General features: G+C 37.1%; 1 protein-coding gene across 5 annotated transcripts in view; it reads right to left on the reverse strand.

Annotated features, from left to right (window-relative positions):
• Window positions 1-5,910: 5,910 nt before the first annotated feature.
• The window catches only part of SH2D4A (SH2 domain containing 4A), a 252,922-nt gene continuing 244,938 nt past the window's right edge, over window positions 5,911-13,894 (reverse strand). For all 5 annotated transcript variants that reach the window (XM_074209090.1, XM_074209091.1, XM_074209092.1 and 2 more), the window contains 2 exons: window positions 10,914-11,134; window positions 5,911-10,100 (listed from right to left, as the gene is read on the reverse strand). In XM_074209090.1, coding sequence (XP_074065191.1) covers window positions 10,008-10,100; window positions 10,914-11,134 — 314 coding nt within the window. In that variant the 3' untranslated portion in view covers window positions 5,911-10,007. The remainder of the gene's footprint in view (window positions 10,101-10,913; window positions 11,135-13,894) is intronic.

Raw genomic sequence — 13,894 nt, forward strand, 5'->3', positions numbered from 1 at the left:
GCTTAGCCAACTTTGGTCTGAGTATCTCAACAGGCAGGGATCCCATTCTGTTATTGAAACACACACAAAAAAAATCTACAAAAATTTCTTCAAAGAAGAATTCACTCCATCACAGCATGGAATGTGCACATACTCATCTACAACACAAGATCCAAAAGACCTGAAAGATTAACAACCTTGTTGCAAGAGAACTCAGCAGGTATCATATCCAAATATCAGCTCTGTGTGAAACTAGACTGGCAAATGAAGGTCAGCTTACTGAATCTGTAGCCGGATACATGTTTTTCTGGAGTGGCAGTGGTGAAACAGTGGCTCCATGAAGCTGGGGTGGGCTTTACAATCAAAACTAATATAGTCAAGAAACTTGAATACCTACTAAAAGAATGACATGCTCATGGCAATGAGATTGCTTATTACAGTACAATTCCCTGCCACCATCATCAGTGTCTTTGCTTCTACCATGATGAACCCAGATGAAGTCAAAGAAAAATTTTATGAAGACCAGCAGACCCTTTTCATCAATGTCCCAAAAGAGAACAAACATAATTCTGATTGACTTTAATGCTAGAGTAAGCTCAGACTATCAGACATGGCAGGGAGTCCTTGGAAGGAATGGAATTGGAAACAGCAACGGCAATGGTCACTTACTACTGCCAGTCTAGTTTCACACATCTCACATCCTTCTCATCTCAAACACTGTTTTCCATTTAACTAAACACAATAAAACTTCCTGGATGTACCTTCACAGAAAACATTAGCATCTAAAAGATTATGTGATTTTAAAGAGAAGAGACAGAGGATGTGAGGGTGACAAAAGCAATGTGTGAAGGAGAGTCCTGGACTGATCACAGACTCATCCTCTCCAAGCTAAGTATTCACACTGAATCAAAGTGGTGGGCCCAAGGTAAAATGACTACCAGAATAATTAAGGCCAAGAGATTTGAGTGTCTCTCTGAGCAGAAACTGTTTGTTGCTAACTTGGAGGAAAAGCTGAGTCCTATGGGTGACAGTTGGCAACAGTGGAGCAGAAAAAGAATGAGCAGCTTTCAGAGATCTGGTGTACAAGTCTGCATTTGCTTATCTGGGTCAGAAAACTCACAAACATCAAGACTAGTTTGATGAAAATTATGGGGAAATATAGAAGCTGCTAAATGAAAAATGAGAACTCCATAGAGTTTGCCAACAGGATAGTTCATTTCTACAAAGGCAACATTTCATTCCATCAAAAATAAAATGCAAGTGAAGCTTAGAGATATGCAGGACTCTTGGTTCAGGAAGAAGGCAGATGAAATTCAGCTTTATGCATAAAGTAACAATCCAAAATTCTTTTTTGATAGCCTGAAGGCTATTTTATGGGCTAAAGATTTGTGATGTATCTCAACTACTCAGTGCTCATAGAGCCACATTGATTAACAATAAGGATATGATCCTAGAGAGATGGGCTGCACACTTAGACTATCATCAGTCGATACAGAAGTCACTGCTACTTTACCTCAAGTTGAAGCCAACCTGTCCCTAGCTGAAGTTCCAACTGAAGAAGAGTTTGAATGCCATTAGACTCATGTGGCAAAGCAACTGGTGATGATTGCTTTCCAGATGAGATCTACAAGATAGGGGGTCCATTGCTCATCCAAAAGTTGGCTGAAATTTTCCAGGTTATGTGTATGAAGAGGTTATCCCTCAAGAATTCAAAGATCCCTCCCTCTCTATAAAGGTCAAGGGAATAGACTGTCTTGTGTTTCTCTTTTAATCATTGCTGGTAAGGTTCTTGCCAGAGTCCTCAATAGGTTGATCCTTTACCTGGAAGATAGTCACTTCCCTGAGATCCAGTATGGCTTCAGAGAGGGCCAAAGAACAATCAATACCATGTTTGCTGCCTGACAACTTCAGGAAAAATTCCAGGAACAGAACAGAGGTCTGTATACAATATTTGTAGATCTGACCAAGGTCTTTGATACTGTCAGTTGTGAGGGTTTGTGGAAAATCATGTCAAAATTGGTTGCTCGGAGAAGTTCATCAGTATTGAATGTTAGTTTCATGATGGAATGAAAAAAGGATGTCTTTGTTCCCATGCTTTTTAGCATGTTTTCAACTGTGTTATCAAATGCCTTCGCCGAAGATGAACATGAACTGTACTGATGGTAAATTCTTCAACTTGAAAAGACCAAAGTAGAGGGAGTGTTGGTGCATGATCTTCTGTTTGCAGATGACTGTGCACTCAGTGTAGTCTCTGAAGCTGAGATGCAACAAAGTATAGATCCCTTCTCTACTGCTTGTGCTAATTTTGGCCTAACAACACCAAGAAAACACAAGTGCTCCATCAGTCAGCTCCATCCATATGTGGAACCATCAATTAGAGCAAATAGAGAAGTTTTGAGTATTGTAGATAAATTCAGTTATCTAGGCAGTTTCCTTTTCCAGGGAGGTACACATTAACAATGAGGTTGACACCCAAATTGCCAGAAGTAGCTCAGCATTTTGGAGACTCCAAAAGAAAGCATGGGAGAGAAGAGGTATTAGACTGACTACCAAGCCGAAGGTCTACAGAGTCGTGCTGACCTCATTGCTATATGCCTGTGAAACCTGGAAAGTCTACTGGAAACTGAATTGCTTCCATTTAAATTGTCTTAGGAAGATTCTGGACACTGAGGTCCTTTCTCAAGCTAAACTGACAAGTAACTGTGATGGGTTGGTCACATTGTTAGAATGTGAGAGGTATGATTGCCAATAAGATTATTTTATGGAGAACTCACACAGGGCAAGTGCTCACAAGGGGGTAAGAAAAAGTGATACCGGGAAACCTTGAAGGTCTCAAGTACTTTAGCATTGACCATGCAGCATGGGAGACACTGGCACAGGACTGCCCAGCATGGCATACCCACATCAGAGACATGCTGTGCTCTATGAGCAGGGCAGAACTGAAGCAGCTCAAAGGAAACTTGAGATACATTAAGTAAACACCCCAGGTTTGCACATGACTATTATGCCCAACCTGTGGTAGAACATTCCCAGTTTGTATTGGACTGATCATACAATCGGACACATTATAATTTGTCTCTAACATAGTTATGTCATTTTGGTCTTCTTTGATAGGAGCAACAGGAACAAACCAACCAGTTCTTCTATGATAGTACTTATCTTTCAGAGGAGACACTAGGAGGATCCTATTGGTAACAAAGAACCTCCTATTCTGAACTTGGATGGGTTTTGCTTTAAGGGTTTAGCTCTACTACTGTGAGTGAAGGGATTGATTTCCATTTGTTATTCATCTCTGCTTTCAGGCTCTTTTTGAAAAATGGGAACTTATGGTTGCTGAAGGGCATCATTTCAATGTTCCTCCATTGCAATTGTGATGTCTGGATATAGTCACTGCCTGTCCACAATGACTCAGGGTTGCTTTTCTCCTTCTCCAGAGATTTCAGCTTTTCCACAAATCTCTACAAGAATAATGAGAGGTTGCCAGATTTCTTTTTATACAAAAGTGGGAGAATTAGCAATAAAAAAGGGAAGTAATGGGAGGATTAATTGATTTATATACAAAAATACTACAGAGGTATAATCATCTCCTTCTGGGGTCAGACCTCCCCTAAAGAAAGGGGGAAATTTGTCACCAATTTATTGGGAATAAAAGTTTTGAGCTAGTCCCACTCTAGGAGGCAAGTCAGAAGAAATTTTCCTCAGGTCCTTTATATATGCTCACTAGTTCTTGACCCTGGGAGTTAGGATGGCAGGGAATGGAAGAAGAGCAGCCTTTACTTTCCCGTTTTGTCAGTTTGTTGGATTGTAAAAAGGGGGAAAGAAGCTAACATTCAGAGGATTGGTACTCTGCCCCATCTTTCTGTCTTCCTCTCCAGAATGGATAACAGGAATAAGAATATTTTCTCTATTATGTGTTAGGCACTTTACAAATATGATCTCACTTAATCCTTTCAACAATCCTGGGAGGTAGCCACTATTATGATTCCCATTTGACAATGTCACGCAGATAGTAAGGCTCAGTCTTCCTGACTCCAGATCCAGTAATCTATCCACTACACAACCTAACTCAGTTGCTCATTCTGCCTCCTCATTCCCAGAACTTCACCCCCATCCCCCACCCCAAAGATCCAGAGATCCAAGTCCAAACAGGTCACTAACTGGGGTACTCTGGGATAGTATTTGCTTCAGTCTTTTGTTTCCATAGCAACACAAGAAATGTGTACTCAATTTCTAAAATGTGCACTGAACTCATATATGAGGGCTTAGGAATTTTACAATAGTTGAATCTGGGGCAAGGATGTAGCACTTCTTGGTCTGAAATCTCAGATCTCTTTATTCTCTGTATCCTTTATCACTTCAAGACAATTTCAGTCCCCCTTTTCAAATGAAGTGCCCCAATAATTCTCAGAATTGCTATTTTCAACAAACTTGCTCAGTTTTCCCCTCCAATATGGTATTTATATGCAGCTTCATGGTTTTGTGCTGTGAACATGAAATAATCTAGATTACATTTGTAGGGCCCAGCTGACAACAGGTGCCAAGAAATGCCTTTTCTTCTCATCCTTCCCAAGTATGTTAGGCTAAGCCACTCCAGCCTTAACACCTGCCCCAGGCAGACATAGCTGTTCAAACCACTTGGATGAGAAGGGAGTCATGACTAAAACACTTCTGATAAATTGGAGAATCTCTCATCATCTGGGAAGTCACTAATAATAATAAAAGTACTTTTACAAAGCACTTTACATATGTTATCTCATTTTATCCTCACAACCCTCCTTTGAGGTAAATGGTATCACTAAGAACAAGAGATGCTAAGTGACTTACTCAGGATCATATAGCTAGCTAGTTAGTCCCTGACACAGGAGTTGTACTTAAATCTTCTTCATTCAAAATCTAGCCCTGTACCACTTAGCTGTACTAAACCATAAGGTCCACCAGGACTTACTGTCCTCCCTGTCACTAACCCTCCAAACTTCCTCACTTATAGCCAACTGGTCTAAAGGACCCCTTGGCCAGGTCATCTGAACCCTCCTACACATGTCTCATCCAATTACTATGTGAGCTTGTTGAGAGCAGGGGGCTCTTTGCTTTAAAAAAATCTTAATCATTTAGTACAGTTTTTAACAAATGCTTATGTCACCCAAACTGAACTGGCCTTAACCTGTGGATAGTCAGAGTCACAAAGAGTAGGCTAAAGACAGGAGAGACAGAAATCAAACTTAAGATTAATTTTAAAGTGAGGGAAACACCTTGCAAGCAAGGAGGTCTATTAGACATTTGTGCCAAGTCCCCATCCATAGTGGGGAGGGACCTGCTTCACAACAGCAACAGTGAGGAACAACAGTAACAGTGAGTCAAGATTGTCTAGTGATAGTCTGCTAATAGCAAGGCTTCCTGTCTGGACCTGCTGGTGCTTGTCTGAGCTCAGGGACTATCAGTTCTAGAAGGTGAGCACAGAAGATTATTGTTATACCAAACTTGGGGCACACCTTGTGTTCTGGGCCTTAGATCTGGAAAATAGTATCTCCTGATATCAACACGAACAAATACTTCTCATTTTAATTTATGCCTGAATTTTTGTAGTTAAGAACATACAGTAAGGTGATTTTTAAAAAAATGAAAACTCTACTAAAAACTTTTGTAGTAGTTAGAATGACCAAGCTTTGTCTCAAAGCGTTAAGAAGAAGCACTTCCCTCTTTCCTTCCTTTGCAGAGGTAGGGGCTGCACATCTTGTTAAATTTCGCTTTTCTTGGGCATTTTTTGTTTTCCTTTTTTGTTCTCTTATAAGCAATGACTCATTTGGTAAAAGAGAATATAGAGAGATGTATTCAGAAAGGATATTTAAAAAAGAAAGGGATGAAATACAAAATATTACAAAAATATAGATTTTTTTTCCCAAAAGACAGACTTGAAATAACTTCCAATAAAAATATTTTTGCATATTTACATGCGTATATTTTATTTATAAACACATACATATACATATGAAATGCTTATGTAAAATATATACACACTCCTTAATTATGTCACAAACAAATCTCTAGAAAGATTCCACATGCATGCTATGTATTTGGTTCCATCATTCATTAGGGTCTTCTATTTATCAAACTGTCCTATACATAAGGAAACTGAGGCCAAGAGAGGTAAAGTGACTTGCTCATAGTTAAAGGAGAATTAGTGGAATAATTAAGATTAGAATCCAGCTGGTGTACAGGATTCCTGCTTCCTCCCCCACCCCCAAATGCTGTCTGTTCAAAAAGAACCCTAGACTGACCTTACTATGAAGTCCAACAATCCCCACCATGTCAATGGATGCAAGACAAGGGTCCCATCCTTCCTAGTTCATTCTTCTGAATAATAATGGTTACCATACTGCAGAACACTGATTAAGTTCTAACTTAGGCTAATTCAATTCAGGTCATGGAGTATTGCTCACATCATTTCATGGCTTCCTGGCTCTCATTAGCAGTGTTACCTTTCCTTAAGATTGTACAAATCTCCTTGGAAAAGTCTCTGGGAGAAGGTATTGCTGTCTTATTTAATAAAAGTATAATTACTGCCTCTCTTTAATGATTGTTGGGAGGTCATTGGTTTATAGCAATAGGATCATAGAATGTTAAAGCTAGAAGTAGTCTTCAAGGTCATCCTATCTAGTCCCTCATTTTAAAGATAAATGCACTGAGGTCTAAAGAGGATAAATAACTTTCTCAAAGCCACAAAGCTGAACAGTGACTTTCAGTTTACTTTGTACATGACATAACACCACCACATGTAATATTGTGTTCAAGAAAAGAAACTGTAAAAATTATGCAATTATTTAAATTCTTTTTAAAATATATGGAATGATTCAGGGGTATCGACACAATGAATTACATATAATTGGAAACTTTCTCCACTAAAAACAAACAAATTACCTAAAGCCATCTTCCATAATTGTGTTTTATCTAGCTAAAAAAATGTATTACACAATTGGCAACTCCATGAAGGACAAGCCATTAGATTGGTACACAAAGGTGCTTTGAAAATAATGCCAATTAATGGAAGAAAAGGAAAATAATAAATATTGGAGGGATTGTGGAAAAACTAAGACACTAATGTACTATTGTTGGCATTGTGAGCTGATCCAAACATTCTAAAGAACAATTTGGAGCTATACCCAAAGGGCAACCAAAGTGTACATAGCGTTTGATCCAGCAATGCCATTACTAGATCTGTGTCCCAAAGAGTTCATAAAAGAATGTATTTATTGTAGTCTTTTTGTGGTGGCAAAAACTGAAAATTGAGGTCATGCCCATATGAATATAATGGAATACTATTGTTCTTTAAGAAACGATGAGCAGATGGATTTCAGAAAATACCTGGAAACACTTACATGAACTGATGCTGAATGAAATAAGCAGAGCCAGGAGAACATTGTACACAGTTAACAGCAACAGTGTTTTATGATCAACTATGAAAGACTTAGCTCTTCTCGGGAACATAGTGATAAAAGACAATTTCAAAAGATTCATGAGGGAAAATGCCATGCACAGCCAGAGAAAGAATTATGAAGTTTGAATACAGATCAAAGCATATCATTATCACTTTTTAAAATTTGCTTTTTGTTTTTTCTTTCTCATTTTCCCCTTATGTTCTGATTCCTCTTTCACAATATGACTAATATTGAAATATATATATACATATATATATATATATATAATTGCACATGTATAACTATATCATATTATTTACTATCTTGGGGCAGGGGAGAAAAAGGAGGGAGAAAATAATTGAAATTCAAATTCTTACAAAAATGAAATGCTGAAAACTATCTTTATATATAAACTGGAAAACAAATTAAACTACTATTAAGTGGGGGGAAAAGATAAAGAAAAGAATGCCAGAATAGCTAACTATGACCTTCGGCAAGTCAGTCCCCTTTGAGGGCTTCAGTTTTCTTCAAGCCTAAAATGAGGCGGCTTAATTCCCTGATCTTTAATGTTCCTTCAGATCTTTAATTCTGATTCTGAGGTAGCTAGTCATTTTTAACTGTCAATGAAGAAATTATTTTAAGTGACATAAGAATCCAGAGGAGGGCATCTAGGATGCTGAAGGGTTTGGAATATGTGTCATAGACTACTTCAAAGATTTGAGGATGTTCAGTTTAGAGACTTGGGGGAAACATGGGGCCCTCTTCAGGTATTTGAAAAGCGATCTAGTGGAAGTGAAAATCAATTCGCTTTGTTAAATCTAGGGGTAGGGTCAGAACTTGAAGGAGTAGCTGGAAATTGCAAAAAATCAGATCTAGGTTTGTTGAAGAAAATTGTAAAAACAGGACTTCCAAAAATGTAATGGGCTGCTTTAAAGATGATGTATTAATAATAGCTAATATTCATTTAGCACTTTGTATTCAGTTTTGTACTAGGCTCTTAATAGTTAACTCATTTGATCCTTATGACAACCCTGGGAGGTAGGTGTGATTATTATCCCTAAAAGCATAAGGAAAGTGAGACAAACAGAAGTAACTTGACTAAGGTCATACAGCTAATAAATGTGCAAGGCTGGATTTAAACTCAGATGTTCCTAACTCCAGGCCCAGAACTCTAGTCTTTGCATCACCTAGCTGCCTTGCAAGTTAATGGGTTTTTCCTCACTGGACATCTTTCATCACCACAAACGATGACTTGTTGACTCTATTCTAGTGGAGATTCTCATTGCATTTTGAGCTGATCTAGATGATCTCTGAGGTACTTTCCTACTCTGAAATTCTGTGACTCTGGGAAAGATTCCTTGAGTTAGAATTCAATCTTCCTAGAGCCACTGTCAATAAAACTAACCTTGGAAGGGGCCATAGCTGACCATAGGAAGTGGAAGGATGGGAAGTTTGTCTCCCTGAGTGTGTATGCTTCTAATTATTTTGAGAAGCTAAACAGAAGTCACCCTTATTAATAGAAAGGTTGATTCATGAATAATGAAGGTGACATGAGTAAAGGAATTATTCCTGTTCATACAAAACACATTGTATACTATGTGCTATATATACATACATGCATACATATATGTATATATAACATCACACATCTTAACGTTTTATATTTTTCATAATGCTTTCACTCTAATTTTCTCATTTGATCCTTCCAGCAACCCTGTATGGTAGACAAGGCAGGTGTTAGTTTTCGTTTCCATTTTGAAGATGGGAAAACCGAGGCTCAGAGATTTTAAGCAATCTTCCTGGAATTCATGCAAATTTACAAAGAAGGTGATGTTTTCCAACAGTTCAAATTTTTGTCTCTCTACTTTTTAAGTTGTTCCCATTTTTTCTTTCCTTCATAATTCCAAAGACTATAATAACTTAAGTGAGCTTTCACCTCTCCCCTTATCTCCCCCCCCAACCCGCCACCGTGGTCAGGATCTATGATTTCTCAATTGGCTAGGGAACTCCTAGTATGAAAACTCTCTCCAGGGATACAGAAGGACAGCCTATCTGGTCTTAGTGAGTTGCCTGGACCCTAAGAGTTTAGCTGAATTGTATAAAGCTGTAGAGCTTGTATGTGTCAGAGGCAAGATTTGACTATCTGACACCAAACCCATTCTGCTATACAAAGTGCTACACTGCCTGCCTTTATTATTGTTTTTAAAGCAATTTGAGTTCTTAGGAAGCAAGAGTGTAGGACTCTGAAGCCTTTAGAACTCATGCAAAGAAGAACTATATCATGTAATCATTTTGTTTTCAGAAAGACAGCTTCCTCCCCACAAGGATTTAACTCCTTGATGTTTTCCTTTATGTGGTCCAATAAGCTATTCTCTCAATATGTCAGTGCTTTGCTGAACTAAGGAAATCGTCTAGCTTCCCTCTGAGCACATAAATAACAGAAGAGGACATTTCCATTTACATCAGTCTTCAGAGTTTGAGCTGAACAGAGATTCTTCTAGCAACATTGGGATCATTTCTGCAGAGTGAAGAAATTACCATGTTCTAAGCTTTAGCAGTTTCCCTTCTGAGAAAGGCTCAGTTACAAGTTGAAGGACAAAAACTGATGGATGATGGTCACTCAAAGAGATCCAGGTAGTCAGGTGGATGCTCCTGTTGACCACAAGGATAGAGCAGCAGCTCTTTCCCCAAGGAAGTGATGGGCTCTTCCTGTAAATAAAAGCAAAATATTCAACTCTGTGTGAATGAGCATACATATCTACACCCTGGACTGAAAAATCAACCATCTGAGGAATTACACTGTGAAAGTAGTGCATTCATACATTTGGTGATATCCCCAGAAGGATTTCAGTTTCCATTTGTCCCTCCCACAATTATCTTAGGATTTCTCATAATTTTTTAAGAAATAAATCCATTGTACATTTATCCATTCAACAAAGCTATATGTGTACATGTGTGTGTATATATATATATACTTATTATATATGTATGTTTATATATTTGTATATATGTGTAGAAAATAGAAAGATATCTAGATAGATAGATAGATAGATAGATAGATAGATAGATAGATAGATAGAAAGATAAGATAGTCCCTTGAACTGAAAATTCCTCAGCTTTCATGCTCATGCTCTCTCTTTTTAAAGATTCTATCCTCTGTGGTTGGTCACTTATCTATTCCTGTTTGGTATAAGTCCACTCCTTTTATGCTTCATTTGTCCTTTGACCCTAACAGAGTATTCCTCAAGAGTTTTTTTTTTCTGAAAAAAAAGAAAGAGGGAGAACCTTCTTCCATTCACACCAAAGGAAATTAAGAGTTCTGATTAGGGCAGGGATAATAGTCAAGGCAGATATTTTTTGGTAATTCTCCAAGCCTTGGTTGTGAGTTGGGGCAATTTTAATCACTTTTTTACATTTCTGTATCCATATATATCATCTTGCAAACAGGTGCTTACTAAATGTTCATTCAATTGCCTCAAACCATTAATTATTTTGAAAAGAAATAAATTTATAAAGGTTTACCCTGTGATATGCAACCAAATCTGCCAGAGTAGAATGCTGTAGCTGGTCCACCCCCAAGAAGCTGTAGGAGTCAGTGGAAGCATCTATTAGGAAATGTTTAGCTCCATCCTTCGAGAGGTAAGACAGAGCATAACCTTTTATCTTTTCACTGACTCGGATCAGAAAACTTCCTGGTACTTTTGTACTCAAGAGTTCATTTGCTTTCTTTAAAGTCAGAATTCCTATAGAAGAAAACAAACAAAACAAAACAGATATATCAGAGTAGGAAAAAACATAACAAAATTCTTTCCCAATCACTGTGAATAGAGTAGAACAGATGAGTTTCATACCAAAAAAAGAGACAATTTTAATTCTCTCTCCTCCCATCTGAAATGCAATTTTAAAAATCACTACCTCATTAGTATTACATATTTGTGATAATTGGGTAGGGATGAAATTTCTTTTCTTATCTATGAGTTTTCCTTTTTTAAAATTTCATTTCCATAAAAACAACAACACTGAATTTCCCAAATACCAAATAAGGTGAGCATGTTCACATACAAAGAGAGAAAGAAGATTGCTCATACATGCTGTGAATCTTCTCCATAGAAAGATTGCTTGTTGTTCCAAGTATACAACAAAATCAATGTGTTATTTTCTAATTTGTCTTTCTTGTTTGCATTTTTTAAATGGAAAGGAGTTTCTAATAAGCAAATGTAAATAAGAAATGTCCGATGTTCAACATCTACCAAAGAATAAGCTATGATGTGCAAGCCTACTTACTCACAATGGACACGGTCTTTGTATTGCCAAGCATCATCTGGCATATAGTAAAAGGTCTAAGAAATGTTTGTTGTTAGAGATAATCAACTTTGAAAGACTTAATAATTTTAATCAATACAAATGACCAATCACAATTCCAAAAGACTCATTACAAAACCAGGCAGTTAGATGTCCCAGTGGATAGAGCCCTGGGCCTATAATCAGAAAAACCTAAATTCAAAGTTGTCCTCAGATACTTATTAGCTGTTTGACCTTGGCAATTCACTTTATCTTGCTTTGTCTCATCTGTAAAATGGGGTTCATAGTAGTAACTACCTCCCAGGAATGCCTTGAGGATCAAATGAGATAATAATCAAAAAACTCTCAGGACAGTGCTTGGCACATAGTAAATACTATATAAATATTAGCTATTACAGGCATACCTCAGAGATGCTTTGGTTTTGGCTCTAAACCATCATAATAAAGAGAATATTGCAGTAAAGGATTATACATGAATTTCTTTTGGTTTCTTGGTACATATAAAAGTTATGTTTGCACTATACTGTAGTCTATTAAGTATAATAGTATTATGTCTTGAAAAAAATCATAATCTTTTTGCTGGTAGAGAGCTTTACCTTTATGTTGATGATCACTGACTCTTCAGAGTGATGGTTGCTGAAGGGTGGGTTAACTGTGGCAATTACTTAAACTAAGATAACAGTGAATTTTCCCATATAGATTGACTCTTCTTTCACTTGACACTTCGAGGTAATTATTATTAATTGATATAATTTTAATCTTGTTGTATCTCAGTGAATAGGGAGGCCCAAGGAAAGGGAGAAAGATAAGAAAGGGTGGGCCAGTAGAGTAGTCAGAGCACACAAAATATTTATCAATTAAGTTCACAGTCTTATATGGACACAATTAGTGGCACCCCAAACAATTAGAACAGTAACATGAAAGATCACTAATCATAGATCACTATGATCACATAATAATAATAATAATAATAAGCATGTTTGAAATATTGTGAGGATTACCAAAATGTGACCTAGAGACACATTGTGAGCATGTGTTGATAGAAAAATGGTGTCAATAGATATGCTTGATGCAAAGTTGTCACAAACCTTCACTTGGTTAAAAAAAATGCTATATGAGAGAAGTACAATGAAGTGATGCACAATAAAATGAGTTATGAAACTTGCTAACCACCTTCAGATAGAGAACTGATGGACAAAGAGTGAAGAAAAAAAATAGAAGGGTGGGGGGTTTGGTTTATGCAGGAATTTGTTTTGCTTTACATACACGCAAATATTTGTAAAGTTTTGTTTTTCTTGTCTTCTCAATGGGTAGAGGAAAATGGGGATGGAATTTGGAAATAACATTAATAATTGAAAATAAAACAAAATAGAATTTTAAAAAGTGCTTATTGATTGCTTGCAAATTGTCATCCTTGTCTGTCAGTTTGTTAACACGAGAACAGGGCAGCGCTTCTTTTTAGACCTGAGGAAATTAGAATTAGACTTGTTCACCATTATTCACCATCATTATGGCAAAATTTGACCTGGTGACCAGACCAAACCTAGGTCATCTAATAATTCTACTGCATTTTCTACTACTCATAAACTCCCAAACCTCATTACCTTTAGAAGTCATAAAACTGTTGATTTCCCTTTCTGTAATTCAGTCATCTAAGTACTTCTCAGTAGCTTTCTTCCCAGTGAACAAATTTCATTCTGATGTCTTCCCACTTTTCCTTCTAATTCTTATCATTTTATAGATCTAATCCATACAGAGACATTGCAGTAAAAACCTATGGAAAAGATGGCCTAAGGCACCGAATTATTCAAGATTCCAATTTGTTTGGAAAGTACACATTTCCATTTCAAACACAAATAAACTGTTCTTTCACCCAATACCTATCACACATAGAACCCTGTTGATATTCTAAGCTGCTTTCTTAGGCCACTGTTAATATTTTTTTTTTCAAAGTAATCACCCCTGGGAAAATAGTCCCCCACTCTTAATTGGGAATTGTACTTGACTGATCAAGCAGTTCCTGTAGAGAAAGGTTGTTAGACATAAAACAGAAAAGCAAATTCCATTTCTTTTCTTGCCAACAGACCTTTAATTGCAAGAGGAGAAAGTGAATATATTCATTATCTCTCATGAAGTTGGGGCATTTAGAAATCAAATGGAGCCCAATTCATTCATTTCCTTAGTCACTGATATTGTATTGT

The sequence above is a fragment of the Macrotis lagotis genome, chromosome 1 (assembly GCF_037893015.1).
Source record: "Macrotis lagotis isolate mMagLag1 chromosome 1, bilby.v1.9.chrom.fasta, whole genome shotgun sequence".
NCBI lineage: Eukaryota > Metazoa > Chordata > Mammalia > Peramelemorphia > Peramelidae > Macrotis > Macrotis lagotis.